Genomic DNA, 19,053 nt, shown 5'->3' with positions numbered 1-19,053 from the left:
CACAGGGAGATGAACCAGTTAGGGCTTTGTTTCTAAAGCTTCACTTTATTCCCTCTGACAGCCATTCAAACGATGTCCCTCCGAACATCAAGCACAATGACCAGGATCAGGGGGCAGTTTTGTCTCGCTAATACTCCTATTAAAAAAAGAAAGGGGGGGGGGTGATCTTCCTTCCTGAAGGAATTAAAGAATGCTCTCTACAAAGGCACCTGCCAACGGCAACTGAATGGGCAGCGCACAAAAAGCACTTTGTCCGAGTGATGCCACCTTTGTCCCCGGCACAATGAACATGCGCTTTCTACCACAGGGGAAGGAACGCAGTGTGTAGAAACATCATACCACTATACTCAAAGTATATGCTAAAGGAATTCACTTTTTTCCCATCTTAGCTCTGACCTGCATGTTCCACTCAGAAAAAGCCACGCAACGTGTCAAAGATAAAGATGCATCTTTCCCTCAGTTGTAAATCAATTGCCAAGAAATGCAGAGTATGGTACTGGGCTGGAATTTCTCCATTAAATTGCCAGCAGTATGAATGGATTATATAGATATTATGCAGATGCCATACATACAGATGCATGTATACAGTGAAAAGCACACTATAATAAAAGATGTCTGGAGAGAAATGCTAGCATCCACTTTAGTAAAGTTTAAGTGATTACTCAGGTTGAACAAATGTATTTCTTTGTGAGGGTACAACTAACAAAAATTCAGATGTGATGGCTTATGCAGTGTAATTCTTTTTCCGTGCTTTCTCAACTTTCTTGGAAATGAAAGGCAATACATGTTGGTGAAAAACTTGCTCATTTATGATGCTGTGTACTTTCACCCCTGACAGTGTCTCTTTGTGGCCCGTGAGATGGTGACCTGCTGCACAGGTTCTCACACCGGCGCTGAGAAGCGCGGAACATTTCCTTCCCCCCGTCCTGTTCTGTTGTTTGAGCCTTATTAAGCCACGCCCACCTCTGAGCCTCCGACTGTGCTGAGAACACTTCCTCCACTGAGGCCTGAGGTGCGTCAGCTGGCTCACCTTCACCCACTTCCACAGAGAAGCACCGCTGCTGCAAAGTGGTAGCCCTGGGTAACGTTACCTCACTGAGCAGGGCAGGGCCATCCACAGGTACTCTCCCCTTCCGTCAGCCTTGGACCGCTCCTGTTTTGCCTATTCTACTCCCCCTTCTTGAGGTCCACCTTCATTTTGTGCGGTTCCCTCTCACACCCTTCCTTCCTCTCCGACTTACTCTCTACTGGTTCCCCCAATCTCCTTCTAACTGATCTCTTCACCCCGCCCTCTCATGTCCCTCCATCATCCTGTCCCCCCTTTTTACCTGTCTCTCCCTCACCTTCCCTGTCTCTCTCTCTCTCTCTTCATTTCTGTCCCTGTGTATGCTGTGATATCAGTCCGCCTCACGCCCCCTGCCAATCTGGGGACACTCTTATTAAATCCTAGGCCAGTGCTTAATCCTACAGTAATTGTTTTCCCGACCGCAAGACCTGAGTGACAAAGCAGGCCCGGCCAGGCAAATGGCGTCCCCCACCTGTACCCAGCGAAGGTGCGACTCACCTGGATAAAGTCCACAAATGTCCAGGGCAGCTGAGAGTCCAGGTGACCAATGTCCTTGGAGAAGCGGTTGAGGATTCTCCCTGGAGGACAAGGCAGGAGACAGAGAGGGAGAGAGAGACAGACAGAGCAAGAGAAAAAGGAAAACAGAGAGGGCACACAGGCTTGAGATCCACAGTGACACAGTGTTCTCGGGTCACTCATCATGACATCACCTCCTGTAACAGCCCTGCTGCTGCTGTGCCCTGATTCCCTTTCCAAAACGTTGTCACCTTCCACTCTCCAGCTGGAGGGGAGAACACCCTCCCTCTCAAAAGCAGCAGTTAAAGAAAATGCTAGCCTACTGTATCCCACAGATCTGATAAGATACAGGTTCCTTTCATTATGAGAATGGACATGACCTGCTTCCTGCAACTTTGGATGAACTTGTATTGCTGTAGTTTCTTTACTGAAGTGGGTGTGGGTGGGGGAGGATTATTTCCATTTATTTTCTGTTTGTAGTTGATAAAATTTATTTAAAATAAAAAAAAAACAGTTGCATACTGTGCTGATCTTATATACAATACCAGTCAAAGGTTTGGACACACCTGATTAAAATAACGGGAAACATGCATTCAAACGACATTTTGATCTAAAGAGTTAGGCCTAAATGCTTGACACTTGTTTCTTAAACAAATATAAACAGCAAAGGTGATATCTATGTTTGAATTTCTTTCCATTTTTTAAAAAATATTTTTTGGCTACTTTGAAGAATCTAAAATATAAGATGGTTTTGATCTGTTTAATACTTTTTTGGTCACTGCATAATTCTATTTGATGCTAGAATTCATGCTTGGGTAAGGTTGGGGCAGGTTGGGTCAGGTTAGGCCAGGTGGAGATTATTTTCTAACACTTAGGCTCTGGTCAGGTTTGGGTATATTATTTTTTTTTTTATTATTTTTGGGTATGTTATTTTAATTTAAAATACTTGCAAAAAAAAAATGGTTCAATCAAATGAAAGTTCTTAAAAGGAGAGCTCATGAGACAATAAACCAGTTCTGTAAATGCTCAGTTTGGAAGTCTGATCCAAGTTGACAGGGTTAAGTTGCATAGCCAGCCCCAGGATTACAGTCGAAGTCACAAGTGATCTCATGTGACTTAAAACTACTAGGCTGTCTGTTATGTTAGCCAACAGATTTACTGTGGATATCATACCTCTCTCATTTTATGTGCTTTATATAGTGCATTCTACTTAGCTATCAAGCTAGCTCGTTGGTAAGACCATTCAGGAGTAGAATGATTTGTTTACTGTGATTATCTAGACACTGTGTTTATACTGGCCTTGGTGTTTCCGGAGCCAGTATAAATGCGTTTTTCGCATTTGGCTACAGACATTTTCCCCAACTGCTCTAGGTTTTCTCCTCAACACACATAAACATGTAGCGTTTGTCAGTGATAATCAGGCAGGACCATGTATGTACTTTTTTAACGATTTCGGGGACAGGTCAGGTTCGTCGAGCTCAGTTTTGAGTTGGGCTTTTTTTCCTCGGGCTCGAGTCTGTTTATGCCTTAAAATTCATACACAATCTGTGCTTTAATTAGTTATGCAAATATTTGAGAAAAATTGCACACTATTAATTTAACAATACTAAACAAACAGCACTTGACTTACATTTGCTGATATACAACTGCATAATGACGCTACATTTCCTGATCCGTGTGCCAATTTGTTCATCCATAATGCAAAACAGCACTTGACAAAGGTACAGTTAAAATAGCCTTCTAAGATTTTCTTTTTTTCCTCATAACAGGTAGCCACTGCTTTTAAAATTAATCACAGTTAAGTAAGTGGCTGTCATGTGAATAGCACGTATACATTCAGGGCCCTATCAGATGGCCTGACAGAGAGCTCCAATCTAAATTAAATAATGAGTCATTATTTGTCCTGGGCTGCACAAAGTCCTGCGCTGCTAGGAGCTGAATACGCTGGGGACTCTTTTGTTTGGGGAACAAAGGAGGAGCTGACCCTCGGTACCTGCCCACTCCTCCTGCCTGGCAGTGTCGGTGACGTTAATTGCGTTGTCCCCAGCCTGCTCAGGTGTTCTTTATCCTACCCCAAACCCTGCAGGTGTTCCAGCGGCCCCTTTATTGTGGTCCTTTTGGAGGCTCTGTTGTGATCTGAACCCCAGGTTCGCATGAGATCCCGCCGCGGCTGCTCTGAGACAGCGCGCACCAGATGCACCCATAACCACCCGCCACAATACCGCGGATAGAAACAGGCACGCAGGAACACCGCCCACCTTACAGCCAACAAACCTGGAGGAGGTCTTACGCTCCCCTTCGGATGGAGAGCCTTTCCATTTCTCTTCCCACTTGGCCTACTTGGGCTTGAATGTTACCCAGAATGCACCCGTTACCCAGAACGCACCAGTGTCTGCTAGAAGAGGTGAGGTTAGGAGAACCAATGCCTTCCAGGCTGCAGTGTCTGAGCCCACATCACCGAGCCCCGATTCACTGAATGTACCACAAGGGACTTGTGACGGTCCCAGCAGCAGGGCCTGTCACAGGTTCCTCTATAGCACATCAGCATAGAAACACCACAACCGGGCAACTGCAGAGGGACCACATTTCTACGGTGGGTGGAACAGACTGCATCTCCAGTCCTGTTTATAGTACTCTTTCTGTTTATAGTACAACTCTTGACTGAAATGATTGATTCTTGACTTCATTAATTGCACTGCAATGCTCTGATTACAAACCATGCCTCCAGAGCAGGCATGCATTTTTCCCCTGTTACTGGGTTACTGTGCTTTTGTGGAGTCTGGGCCCCCTGCGTCTCAGTTTTCCTCCCTCTCTCCTCTCTCGCTGCTCTCCTGACGCAGGTATCCCGCTGCGCTGCGTCCCGCCTCCTGGTTCCGGCCCGGCCAACCAGAGACGGGGCGCCCCAGTTTAAAGATACCGGATCTTTAGAGCGGGGGTCTCGCTATTTTGATCCTTCGTGTTTTTTCGTGATTCACTATTTACACTATTTATTTTCTATTATTTTCACTATTTAACTTGCCATACTGTGTTTGATTCTGCATTGTCTGCTGACTTCGATTCTGGATTGTGTCTCTGGTTTGGTTGCATTCGGTTGTCGTGGGAGGAGGGCAGGTAAGGTGGGGGGTCCCCGTGTTAGTTTTTCCTTTTGTACAGGGTTAGGTTAGAGGTGGGTGCCACTTTTGTATAGTTTGTTTTCAGGTAGTTAGTGTAGTTAGGTTTTTATTTGGCTCTGCCACCCTTTTGTTTTCTCGTCAGTTGTACATTTTGGGTGAAGGGATTTAGAGTTACTTCTGTTTTGTTCTTTTCGTCGGCACCGTCTGTTGCCCTCACCTCTTTCCTTGTGTATATTTCTTAACGGCTCCATCCTAACTTGCCTCATATTTGCTTGGCATGTTTAGAAAGGTCTATTCCAGAAATAAACGTGAAAATCTTCCAAGCACAGAGAAATATGGCCATGCATAGATGCTTCCAGTGCAAATGGATTTGCCTTATTGGTTAATGTGTGGAGGGGCGTGACCTCAAGGCATGAGTGTGAGGGGGAGGCAGGGGAGGAAGACAAGGTGGAGGAAGGGCGAGGATAAGATGAGACAGGGGGCAGTGGGTTCTGAGGCCCAACGTGGTCCGGACAGTGACCCGAAAGTTTACCCCAAAAACGTCAGCTCACCCCGGGCAGAGGCGTTCTCTGTAATCACTGCCGCCTGCGGCTGTAAGGGGCTTAGAGGTTTACTCTGAATGCTGTTCTTTCTCTTTACCCCCGCCCCTCTAAAGCAGCATGCGGACGAGCCCCCACCTCTACTTGAGCCATGTTGGTACATTATTTGCCCATGAATGGAAATACATCAAATCTGCTGCAATTCAAAGTGGAGCAGTGTGCACGTTTGTGCACTTCCAGCCAGTCTAATCCATCTCAGTTTGCGTGCCCCCTACGGTGTGTAATGCCCTGAAGGAGAAACTCCTGTTTGACTTAGCTTCCATTCTGCTATTCTCACATCTGATATACACTCAGTGGTGGTGAAATATGTTTCAATGTAGCAGTTAGGAGGATCCATGCTGTCCTCGGCTTGATCTGTTTAAGATACTGCAAACCCTAAATTCAGTGTCAGCCCTCTTCAGTTCTGTCATACAGGTCTGTTTGGGGTGTCGATACTTGAGAACAGCACTGAACAATCAGCTCTTTTACTCTCAGGTCAATTAGCGCTGCGCTCAAGAGACGCTGAGGATGGGGAAAATATTCAGAAAGACAAAACAAGTCGGAGTGATATATCACAACCAGGCGCGTACACAAAAATTCTCCACGCTGAGAAAATGGCCAACGAGCAAAATGAATGAATGCAATGTAATGTAATGAACAAAGACTGGCTTAATACAAGGGATTCAGTGGTGCCCGGCTCCTATATCCACCAGGGCTTCAATGGCAACCGGTCGCCATCAGACGGGGCAGCCTTCACACAGGGCAGGAATGGGCTGGCTTAGCGTGTAACGCTCTCTCACGGAACGGGGTCTCCAGGCGAGATCTGCGCCAGTTTTTTTTTTTTTTCTCGTTTTGGCGGGCCACGAGGGCCCCTCAGGCGGACTCATTAGACGGGTCCGGTCCCCCCGGCCCGGGCAGCGGAGGAGGAGCGGCGTGTGTGGCGAATCGCTGTACCCTGTAAAAATCTTGATAAGGTGAGCGGTCGGGGGCTTTGCCATGCGCGCGCCCCTGTCAGCAGAGAGGGAGTGATAAAGGGAGAGCGCTGAGGTTTCGCGAAGCGGGGGTATGGGGGTTACCCTCGCCCCCTATAGGCCTGCGGGCGTGGACATGCCGCCCCCCCACGGGCGGCTCTCTGCCAGCGTTAATACGTTATAAATCCATTCTTTCCGGTGACACAGGCCTGTCCCAGCAATCTGCCACCCGGCCCTTTCAACCGATTAAACGAGAGCATGGGGGTGAAGAGTCCAATCAGCCACGCCACATACACACACACACACACACACACACACCCCTACACACTTACACACACACACACACACACACACAAAACAGACACACATAGACACACACCCACACAAAACAGACAGACACACACACACACACACACACACACACACACACACACACACACAAACGCATACACACACATGCATACAGACACACATATACGCATACACATTCAACACACATACCCACACATGTGAGCACACACACACACACACACACACACACACACACACACATATATACACACACACACGCATGCACATAAGCAGGTGTACACTGTCTCCCACCCATTTCATCCCCACACCATTGACCTCATGCCTCTTTGTCCAGATGCCAGATGAAGCAAAAATTCACTTGTTAAACTTCCCATTTCTGTAAATGCAAATGAATCACTCTTCCTGACAAGGCCGGGGCCAATAATGAGCTGTATTTACCTCTCCCCGCTGATTCATTCATCTAATTTACTTATATTGCATAATTTTTTTTACAAGTGTGAGCTTGAAAAATTTGTTGTGTACAATTTATCTGAATATCTGAATTTCCTGTCTCTCGGTAGTTTTATTAACTATTTGATCAATTTTAGTATTTCTTACTTCTAAACTGTAGTTAAGGAGTGATGCGACAGATGTAGTTCATATTAGGCCTGAATGGGTACAAAGCAGTTAAGCCAGTGGCTTCAGCGTGTAAAGAACCTGTTTCACCATTTGAAACTGTAGGCTGTGACCCAGGCTTTTACTGCAGTCATGATGTACTGTCTGCGTCTCTGTGACAGACCAGTGACCCTAACTCTTATGGCAGCTGTACTGCACTGTTACAGGCCAATAGCCCTAGATTTTATTGTAGTTGTACTGTACTGTGATTTTGGCCTGTGGAGGGGACTCTCCCCTCAGAGGGATCAGCGCCAGCTGGGACGACCCACCTCTTCAGCCCAGAACGAAACTGACAGGCAGAAACCCACCTCCATGTGCTAATGGCAACTGCAGCTCAGTCAGACCCAAACAGCTACATCTAATCTCAGTTTAAATGTAAATTATTAATGGCACTATGAACCTTCACACAGTCGTCAACAATTAGTCACCATCACTGTCAAAAACCTGCCTGACAGGAGTTATGGTTACGTTCCCACCGGCAAATGGCTCAGAACAATGTTGAGCCTGTGATCAATCACCATGCGAAACGCAAACAGCACAAAGACCAGCTTGGCACAGCCTGTTTCAGTACACAATATCTATTCAGCGATCATGATCCACTAATGACTGTTTCAATAACTGAGAACGATATCAATAAAACACTATACAGCCAAAGGCCAATATAGAAGACAAAAGAAACATTACTTTTATCAAGAGGACTCGGTTTGAGCCAACTTTTAATCGACCACAAGGAGGCCGAACTGTACCAGGCATGGGACCTGTTTGAAAACGGCACACATCTCAGGGTATGTGTAAACAGTTGTCAAATCCCCGGGAACACAGGGAGCAAATTATAAGCACATTACTCTGAGCAGTTCAGGCAGCTCCCGGCAATGACAGACGCAACAGGCCTCCGCTCTCCAAAACTAAGCTTTACTGAAGGGGACAAGAGAGGACCCGGCACGTCTCCTTCAATGATAGTGACGGCGACAGCGGCGGAGGCAACCTCCGCGGTGCCGCCGCGAGGATGGCGGGCGTGCTGGAGTACAGCGACGCTAAACAGGCGAAGTCTGGCGTGCGAAAGGGACGCCCACACCGCTGCTAGCTTGGGCGACCACTCCAACGAATGCTGCATTGCGTTACATTACATTACATTACATTGTAAGGCATTTAGCAGATGCCCTTATCCAGTGCAACTTACATCGGTTACACTTTGTACAATGTTAGCCGTTTATACAGCTGGATATTTACTGAGGTAAATGTGGGTTAAGGGTACCGCAGCAGTGCCCCAGTGGGGAATCGAACCGGCCAAGAGTCCTGCTCCTTAACCACTTTGCCACACTGCCGCTTCGCAGACTGGCTCTTTCTCAAGGATCAGAGAATGCGCCCAAACTCCAGCTGCTACTGCCAGACACCTTCTTTCCGCAAAGGGCTCTTGTAAACCTAACCGGACAGCTGCTGGAATGTTTGCCTGCCGAGGGCCGCGCCTTCAATAATTGGGCCCTGCCGCACAATGGGCCCCTGACAGCAACACAACAGCGATCAGATAGCAGGAGCTGTTAAGCCTTCTTTCTTTACTACCTCGTAAAACTAACTACTGCATTATTAAAAAGCACGGGAGCTCCTCCCTTAGGCCCATTATTGCCGGACCCGCCCTAGATAAGAAACCAGGCAGGCAGGCACGACACACATCGCCAGGCTCAAAAAACAAGGCCTGAGAATTAAGTCTGGGAATATTTGTTCTTAATGCCGCAAACCACAGGGAAACTTCGTCACTACGCCCACTCTTTAAATGCCACCAGAAGTCACAGCTGCTGTACACCCTGAACACCCACAAATCATATTTAGTGTCCGATTGTGCGCTTATCAGCGGTCATTATCCTTGATTAGATGTGCAGATCTGGACAATGGCCTGCATGCATGTCCTGTCCTGAGCATGGCTTGTGGAATTAGCCACAGAAAAAGAACAGTACGAGGTGGAAAAAATAAAGCACACCTTTCTGGAAAGCCACTTCAAATTTGCTGTGTTTTTGCCTCCCTCTCTCAATAGGTTGGACTCCACACAACACACGCTGTGTCGTCTTTTAAGATGATAGTGCATGGTAAGACAAAACTGGTAAAAAATTATTTCATCCACTTTTTAACTCCAGTTATGACATATAGAATGTAAATGCAACACCGAACCTATCCTAACCTAACAACAATACTTACTTAAAATACCGCTATAATCGGAGCTCAGTTTATTCTGTGACAAACTTGTCACCCACAGATAAGAGGCAAAAGCTCCTATTGAGTGGGATTTCTTGGTAGTAGTGTTTGCTCTGTTTGAGGACTGTGGTCTATCTGCCTGTTCGGTGTTGTTCAAACAGCTACACAGCCTACTAAGCTAATGAAATAATCAGGGGGTTCTGATTCGACCCACAAGGCAAACTGACCTTTATTTACTCTGCTGCATAGTGCAAACACAGCGATGCTTCCAAGATCTACAGCAAACACCATTCACTCAATAATGCTGTTTGCCGTTTTGTTCAGACTCACGGTTATTACGATACTGCCCCTCCCCCACCCCCAATACACTCCAGGCTAACCTACGCACCCCCCTTCCAATCAACAAATTTGAAGTTACACCTAAAAATAGACTCATTTTACTCTCCTTTTGACAATACAGGCTGGGTTTATGTGTACTGATATCCGCTGCCCTTAAAGGGACAGTGATACACATCTGGCCTGTATTAGCTCTCTTTGCCATGGCCTTGGCTCCCCAAAGCAGGCTTAGGGGACACTAGGAAGAGCCCAAGTCTTCATGCATTCCTGTGATGGTCCTGCACCTTGCTTATTAATCAAGCTGTAAATTATTGTGCAGCGTGGCATAACGGTTCCGGTAGTGTGACAGTGTTCTAGAAACTCCACTTGGCATCTGAAGGTTGCCTGCCTGGATCCTGAACCAATTCAATGAATGCCCAATTGTATAAGTGGACAATACCTAAAATGTCTGCACCCAATCTGGCACATGAAACTTTCTCAGCCCCTAAAAACAATTAAAAAGGACATCGTGGTCACTGTATTTCAGAGATTTCCTCACTGTTACTGTATATATCTCTCTCATGGTTTCAAAGAAACAGGATTAACAAAGTTCCACTTCAAAAAAAGAACAAAAAGGAAGACTGCTCTATGTTCTAACTTTTGTTTTTGATGCAGTTTGATGAGATCAGTCATCAAAAAAGCATAACATTTATGCCCATACAAACCTTCATCAGTACAAGTGACGCTTTGATATATGACATAATTACAATGTGTTAGGACCACAAACAGATAAACATACTTGTGAGACTGATAGAATTTCATGTGTTGGACAGCGGATCTTAACAATAGGCTGCCCTCTATTGGTTAAAAGGAAGTAGTAGGAGGAATTTAGCAGAGCTCTAATGACTTGTCTTTCAATGACACTGTCCTGCAGGTTTCAAATAACATGGAACTGTCAGAGAAAACATCACAATGTTTAACATGATTAATACATCAAACTAGTGGAGTTAATTCTGTAATACACACCGAAAGAGACTGAGAATAAGAACTGCCAAATACAGCAACTTCACAGAACACAGAGCAGTATCCTTCACGGATGTTGCTGTTGAGGTTTTTTCTATCAGTACTGTTATAATTTATAATATTATTTGTAATGAATTCAAGCATATCACATCTTTAACAATGAGTGTTAACTGTGGGGGGGGTCTCACCAATGGGGTTGATGTCGAAAAAGCGGACGGGCGTGCGGAGGATGGACTGGAACATGCGGTTATGCAGCGCCTGTGCCGAGCTCACCAGCACGTTGAAGAACACCAGGCTGCGCAGGAAGCCGAAGACGATGGTGGCCATTGTCAACCCTGCTCAGGAGTCCACCCATTCAGAGAGACAGAGGGAGAGGGAGAGACGACAATAACAAGGGAAGTTTAGTGATGAGAAGAGGCCTCTCACCCCGTCCAGGGCTACTCATTCTGCCTCTGTAGAGTGTAGGTAGTAGTGTAGATAGGTGAGTTAGTGAGCTAGACGGCTGAAAATAGAGCTAGCTATTTAGTGGCATTTCTGACTGATTTGCAACCGTTTTTATCCTTGTAGCTGAGAGCAGGTTGCAGCTGGCAGTAAAAATCAAAGATGCTGAGGCCTTGATACCTGTTGTGCGTTAATATTCAAGGTGACATTTTCATTAAATCAGAAATGAGAGGGAATATATTTTTGAAATGTTTTTTTTTTCTGTGCTATAAAGGTTATACTGTTATATTTACACCATTATTAATTTTTATACAGAAGCTCAGTTAGCTAGCTAGTTACAGTGTAGCTGTCATGCACAACCAGGATGGCTGTCATCTTTTTATCTGCCAAGGGCAGAAAGTGTGTGGAAATTGGCAAAAAATATATAAATGTAGGGATACTTGAATTGGGGATCAAAAACATTTTCGATGATGTCATGCAGCAGAAATAGAAAGATGGAGAAGAGGAACAAAGGGAAGACAGGGAAAATTGCCCAATTTTGGGTGCTTGCTATCTATGTTTATCTGGTTAGATATTACACACATTAATTGTCTGTAGTAAGTGAGACCTTAGGGTCATTGTATATCACACACATAGGTATGGGGTAACATTTATAACACGATGGATGGCACATCTATCATCCCAGTTTTCTTAAGTTATTTTTGTAGTCTTGCTTGCTTCCCTGCGACATGCCACTACATAACAACTCTTTTCTGTTGGTCCTCTGTCTCCCTCTGACCTCTGAAGGAGGCTGAAGGAGAAAAGAGGCCAGAGGAGCACTTCTCTCTCTTTCTGTTTCTCTTTCTGTTTCTCCCTCCCGGGGTCAAAAAGGCGCTGAGCAGCAACACAAGCGTGCTCCTTGTGGCGAGGCTCAGCTGGGTTTCTGCAGCCTCGGCGGCGGATGAGGCCCGGACGTGCCGCTGCGCCTCACCTGCATAGACACCCAGGTACAGGTTGAGGTCCAGCTGCGGCTGGGTCACGTTGCTGTCGGGGGGGACTTCCTCCGTGACGTTCAGCCGCTGCTGCTCCGAGGCCCTGCCAATCACACGGAGGACCAGAGATGCAAGGACGTGCCGTCGCTTAGCTGCCGACGACGCGCACGCAGCCGGCACGCTCAGCCACAATGCGCCCTTTTGTAAGCCGGCAAATGACACTCATCTTCACGCGAAATGAATTTTCATGCGGTGGGTTAGTCAGTGAAAGAGATGCCATTATAAAAATGAAAACCAAAAAAAGAAAAAAAAAAAAGATTGCATGGTCTGTTTTTTTATAGAAAGGAGAGCATCAATGCCTTCACTTATTCCACTCTGAGGGTGCTGATTTGCCTTCTTATGGAAGATGCCGGTCAAATGAACACCATTTTTAACTGAAAATGGTTAAAAATCTGTGACTATATGTTGTGCTGCACATTGACATATTTGGTTCCCAGGATATTGACACATTTGGTTCCTTTCACTTTCTTACCAGTAAGCTAGCCACCAGTCCTGCAGGATATATGATGTCTGCAAAAAAACATTTAAAAATAAATTAATATTTATACATAAATACATGTTTTAAGATTCTGTGTATTCTGTCACCTTTACCTTCTAACAAGATACATACACAAACAGAGACAAACAGGCACACACAGACATGTACCTGAGCAAAGAGATTGAGCAGTATTAGAAACAGCAGGACCAGGATGTTGGCCCCTGCTCGGAAGTACTTCAGGTAAAGCCCAAAGCCAATCTTTCCCTCAGAGCGGCTCTCCTCCACAATGGACTGGACCTGCTCCACCTGCAAGAACAAGGACGTTGCAGTCTGACCAGAGCAAATTTTCATCTCTTTTTCCTTGACTCCATATTTACTTGATTGATTGACTGTAGCCGCTTATGTCAGAATACAACTCACTGCCTTTTCAGCAATTGTTCAGGGTAAATTTACAGCGCTCATACTTGTAGGCATTATCCATATGGAATGCATACGACCGAAGGAGTTCAAACGGGGAATCAAACCAGAAACCTTTGTGGTACAAGTCTGGTTCCATAAATAAAAGAGCACACTACTGATTGTAATGTCAGTACAGTTTATGAAACCCCAACAAAACCACAGCCTGGTGTAGTTACCTGTCATAGTAATACAATATAACTATTCACCTTTAAGAACAATTAACACTGAGAAGACATTCACTAAACTGTCAGAGAGCACACAATATAATATTTTGCAGGCAGCTATCGACATGATAACCTAGCGAAAGCTCTGTGTTAACAACTACCGCCCTCTTGTGGTAGATATGAGTCAATTTCCTCACAACATCACCTGAAAACGGTATGCATGCTTGCAAGTATTCAATGCTCACTTTTTTATGTGTGTAGAATCCTCTAACAGCGCTTGATTTCTCCTAATAAGCTTGAATGAAGGTAATCTTTTCCTAAGACTTAAGGCTTATCTAAAGCTGTGCACTGCTGGAGACATTTCGAGCGAAATAATTATAAGTTGCGGATTAATACAGATCCATAACAAAATGCAGATTCATACACAGCACTTCAGAAACTGAAGGGATACAGGTGTATCTGACTCAACAGAATCGAGTAGCGTGATTGAAAGAGGCAATTAGTTTAGCAACTTAGAGGTGAGTGCTGGTCATGACAATGAACATCAAATTCTGCCAGCCCTAACACTATTGTAACAAAACGAACACTTCAGCTGAGCATAACATATTGTCAGAATTATCTGTGAACACATCTCCATTCAGTCTCTTACACTGATAACTGTACTCAGATCAGCCATTATGACTCCTCCCTGCTTTAACCGCAGGACAGGAAGTGCTGCCCTTCCTGAAGAGTCTGTATAGGAAGTGCGCAGGCAGTACCAACCGGCAGCTGGTCCGCCCCATCCTTGACGGACATCAGGGAGGAGGACTGGGAGCGCATGGAGGTCTGGGAGAGGGTTCGGCTGCGAGGCTCCGCCCCCTGCTGCTCCTCTTCCTCATCCTGCTTCAGCAGGGAGGTGAAGTCCACACCGGAGCGCTGCAGCTCGGTGTAGGTCCCCCGGGCAACCATGTGACCCTGAGGGGGGTGGAGAGAGGAAGGTCACACCCGCAGCAGTGTGTGTGTGTGTGTGTGTGTGTGCGTGCGTGCGTGCGCGCGCATGTACTGCTATGCTGTTCTTTCCATGCCCTGAAGCTCAGACAGCAGGCAGTGACACACAGCTGAATGACACACTACAAATTTTGAACATCTCTGAGTCAACATTGTATACATATGCTTGGCTGTTGCTAGTGAAAGCTACTCATCAGAGAGCATTGCCAAACCAAACTGAAATAATAACCACATACTCAAAACTTGTCCTAACTGGCAACTAGTGTTGTAAACTCTGTGCGTGTGTGTGCGCACAGAAACCATATATACTGTATACACAGGTGCAAAAGGTTTACACACAAGAACATTTGGGCCATGTGTGTGTGAGATCTTCACAGGTTCTGGTGAGAATGGATAAAATGTTGATGCATTTTTACTGCTGGTGAATAATATTAAATACAGACTTTTATGCAAACGAGGGGGAGCCTGCTGCATCAGCAAGGTGTACATGCATGCTCTGTCTTGCATGAATGTGAAACAGTACAGGCCAACAGCTAGCTGACAAACCTCCTTCAGGACCAGAATCTGGTCTGCAGCCTTCAGGTACTGCAGCTGATGGGTGACCAGAATCCGTGGCTTTTTCCTCAACAAGCCGCAGATACATCTGTAAAGACAGACAGACATGCTGACTGACAGACTGACTGACCGACAGTGAAGCAGTTACTCCTACGCCCAGACACCTTACCTGGACTATTCACTAACACCATTAAACCTCTGGACAAAACAGCACTAACTGGAAGAGGAAATGGAAAGGTCTCGACCGTTCTGCTGTAACACTTAACGCCAGGCACTGCTTTAGTCAACAAGGTGGGCCCACACCCTCAAGGGCAGCAGTCCTTGACTGCAGTCCTCAGCAAGACAGACTGTTTCCAGTAACACAAGGAGGCGAGCTCCGGTAACCCTCCTGGCAGAGGAAGGGAAAGGGCAGAGCCATGTTCCACAATGGCAGCACCACGCCTTTCCTGTTCCACCCTGGTTCCCACTCCCTCACAGACCAGCAGCAGGAGCAGCAATGGACCCCCTACCACCTCCTCACCACCCCCACCCCCCCCCCCCCCACCCCCATGGGTCTCATTGTGAAGATCTAAAGCCAGGTCACACAGGATTCGTTTGAAATAAAACCTCTGGGAGATTTGGAACAGGGAGCTTAGAGCTAAATAAATCACTCTGTGGAACAAAGAGCTGTGCCACCGGCAGCCAAAGGAGCACACAGCAACCTGTGCTGCTGAGCGTACAGCTCCCAGACCAGCCGAAAACAGGCATGCTCCAACCCAATGTGACTGACTACATTATTATCATCAATCAAAATTATAATCATTTATAAAACTCTCCTCACATCTGTCACTAGATATCTCCTTTTTCATAATTTACAACAGCACATTCAGTACTTAGCCCCGTGAACGCCTGGGGGTAGGGGAACCATGACTACAAGAACAACAAGGTATGTGGACAGGAAATCTTTCAAATAGTTTCTCATTTGCTCTTTAAACCATCCTGGGTTTAGGCCTCTGCTTTCTGCAGTTAAGAAAACGTTGTCTTATCTAGTAGATTTATCACAAAGCCAAAACCAATTTCCTGCACACATTTTCCGTGACTTTTCCCACATTTGTTAGTGTTTCGTCAGGCATTTACCAAAACTTCTCCAACGCAGGAAGTATCCATTTTCCAATCAAAAAAAAAAAAAAAAAAAAACTTTTCCCGGATTTCAATGCCCACAGATGACCCAGAAAATTCCTCCCATGACAACTCAGCAAAGAAGTTACATCATACTCAGAGCTAGCTAAAAGGAGACAGCAAGAATGAGCAAGACCCAGAACACATGGAGGTGTGCAGCATGCAGCCTGTAAGTAACATCTGTGGGATTCTCGATGCTGTCTCGTTGGGCAGACTGCAGGTGTGTGACACACCCTCACTGGCAGAGGGCAGGTGTGTGACTCTCTCTCTTTGGTACTGAGAACAGGTGTGCAACTCTCTCAGGTGTATGACGCCACTCATACTCACTGCTCGAACAGGTGTCTCCCAACCTCAGCATCCACAGCGCTGAGAGGGTCATCTAGCAAGTAGATGTCAGCATCCTGGTACACTGCCCTGAGGAAGAGACCATGCAATGTTCGAATGAACCTCAGGAAACGACCACACTGTCTTCACAGGTAGAACAGTATAAACACAGCGATGAACTGCACTGTCTTCACAAACAGAACAGAGTTAACACAAGCAGAAAAATTAACTGATAAATATTCCATGCTATTGGTGTTATGGATGACATGGTGTTTGGAAATGGTGATGCAGCTGTGTAATTAGAAGTAATGCAGTAAGGTCCATTTCTCTCTGAGGAATCAAGACAAAACTGGGGAACAGAATCAGAGCTGTGACTGTCTGACAGGACTCAAGATGCAACAGGCTGAGAGAGTTCAACAACTACTATTGGCTGAAAAGATCAGAGTTGTGATTGGCTGGCGGAATTCAAACTCTGATTGGCTGACGTGACCGGACCTGGCAAGGTTAACACGGGCCTTCTGTCCCCCGCTGAGTGTGGCTCCCCGGTCCCCAATCACCGTCAGATCCCCCTCTGGCAGCAGCTCCATGTCCTGAACACAGCAGACTGGAGTTCAGACTATAACCCAGCACAGTCTGCCCGTAACCACGCACATACTGCACGTAACCTTCAGCGGGGTGCTTAACCTGAACTGCCCTGTAAAATAGCACCTGCTATGCAAATAAAAATAAATAGTGTTAATAATCATTGTCATAGTAACTTTTACAATGAGGATGGAGCAGCAGTGTAGCATAGTCGTAACGCAGTGGTAAGGAGCACGACTTGTAACCGAAAGGTTGCCAGTTCAATTCCCCACTGCGGCACTGCTGTGGTACCCTTGGGCAAGGTACTTAACCAAGAATTGCCTCAGTAAATATTCAGCTTCATAAATGGGTAACAAGTAAAAAATTGTAACCTATGCAAGTCGCTCTGGATAAGAGCATCTGATAAATGCCAATAATGTAATGCAATGAGGATTGTGATGGTGTTGATGATAGCTCCCTGGGATGTGCAGTGTTCACCGTGTATCTGTCAGTCTTACCCTGGTGAGCGCACACGCTCTCAGCACCTTCTCGTACTTCTGAGGGTGGAGCTCCTTGCCGAAGAGGATGTTGCTCCGGATGGTGCCAGGGAAGACCCAGGGCTGCTGGGAGGCGTAGGTCAGGTCCCCCTTTACCGTGACCACGCCCTTTTCCTTCGGCAGCTCGCCCAGGATGGTGCTCAGCAAGGAGGACTGTGGGAGCAAACCCCGCAAACACGGTAAGAGAGTACAACAATATGTTACAGTAAGACTCATGAAAACACAGCAAGACACAATACAACACAGGGAAACACAGCAAGACACAATACAACACAGGGAAGCACAGGCAAACACAGCAAGACACAATACAACACAGGGAAGCACAGGCAAACACAGCAAGACACTATAAACACAGGGAAGCACAGTAAGACTGAATACTCAATAAGGAACATTTAAACCCAGTGCTCCAATCTAGCCCCAAGAGAACATCTGCAGATTGGTTTTTTTTTTTTTTAAATCTGCTCCAACGAACCTCTGGAGGCAGCCCTGTGAGGATCTGACCAGGAGCAGACCTGAGTTCAAACATTCCAATATGTGATCCTGTCCATCAGAAAATTTTGCATGACATTCCACACCACTGCCAAGGCTGCCATTAACCGCCACCTCCGCTGACATGTTCTGGCCTGCGTATTTTGCCGCAGACGGCTCGTTCGCAGTTTACACAACATGTTCCAGATACAAACAAGCCAAACCAACTCAGCGCTGCATCACCACAGGATGTAGACAGAAAAGTGAAATTATGATTCATGACTGAGATCATCACACAGACCTCCGGTGCTTGGGGTGTGGAGTATGATTTTATTATTACTGAGCCATGTACACAGACAGCAATAACAACTTACCTGTTTGTTATTAATTCTTATTAAAGTTTGTTATCAAGCTCATCTTAAGTTTTGACTGGTTGCAAATTGACATGTTTCCAAATTGTCGAGTGGCCAATAAAACATCTTCGGCAGCACTAAAACATCACATTGATCTCAGACATTGTTTATGAGGCTTCTGAGACCTGTAGCTCTGATCATCTGTGTATGAGTGCTAGCCGGTATTTGAATCAGAACTAGATACGCAGCACACGTGGACACAGGAACAAAAATATATCTGTCACCAGATTTGAGAGTAATCCTAAAATGCCGTACACACCGTAAAGTAGAACACAGGAACAGCAGAACACAGTGTAACACAGGAAGGAACAGGACAGGACACAGTAAAAAAGTAAAATGGTGTAACACAGGAAGGAACAGGACAGGACACAGTAAAAAAGTAAAATGGTGTAATACTGGAAGGAACAGTAAAACAGGACACAGTAAAAAAGTAAAATGGTGTAACACAGGAAGGAACAGTAAAACAGGACACAGTAAAAAAGTAAAATGGTGTAATACTGGAAGGAACAGTAAATCACATTACACAGTGAACAGCGAACACTATAAGATGCAGGAAGTCACAGTAAAACACAGTGAAACACAGTCAACCACAACAAAACACAGTTAAATAATGTAAAACACAATGCAACACCACAACACAGTATAACACACAGTGAAAAGGCCCAGGGGGAGAGAAACTAAGTTCTAATTAGTGACTAACACAAGCGTAATTAAGCCTTCAC

The 19,053-nt window shown here is 45.8% G+C and overlaps 1 protein-coding gene across 1 annotated transcript in view; it reads right to left on the bottom strand.

The window, feature by feature from the left end:
- abcc4 (ATP-binding cassette, sub-family C (CFTR/MRP), member 4) overlaps positions 1-19,053 on the bottom strand; it is a 55,287-nt gene that overhangs the window by 21,080 nt on the left and 15,154 nt on the right. The window contains exons 11-20 of the mRNA XM_036540989.1: positions 17,412-17,603; positions 16,828-16,922; positions 16,336-16,422; positions 14,842-14,938; positions 14,071-14,262; positions 12,854-12,991; positions 12,680-12,717; positions 12,147-12,250; positions 10,924-11,070; positions 1,565-1,644 (exon numbers count right to left, since the gene is read on the bottom strand). Of these exons, the coding sequence (XP_036396882.1) occupies positions 1,565-1,644; positions 10,924-11,070; positions 12,147-12,250; positions 12,680-12,717; positions 12,854-12,991; positions 14,071-14,262; positions 14,842-14,938; positions 16,336-16,422; positions 16,828-16,922; positions 17,412-17,603 (1,170 nt within the window). The remainder of the gene's footprint in view (positions 1-1,564; positions 1,645-10,923; positions 11,071-12,146; positions 12,251-12,679; positions 12,718-12,853; positions 12,992-14,070; positions 14,263-14,841; positions 14,939-16,335; positions 16,423-16,827; positions 16,923-17,411; positions 17,604-19,053) is intronic.

Source organism: Megalops cyprinoides, chromosome 11 (assembly GCF_013368585.1).
Source record: "Megalops cyprinoides isolate fMegCyp1 chromosome 11, fMegCyp1.pri, whole genome shotgun sequence".
Taxonomy (NCBI): Eukaryota; Metazoa; Chordata; class Actinopteri; order Elopiformes; family Megalopidae; genus Megalops; species Megalops cyprinoides.
The sequence above is the reverse complement of the archived record's forward strand: the minus strand, read 5'-3'. Positions and strand labels throughout refer to the sequence as shown.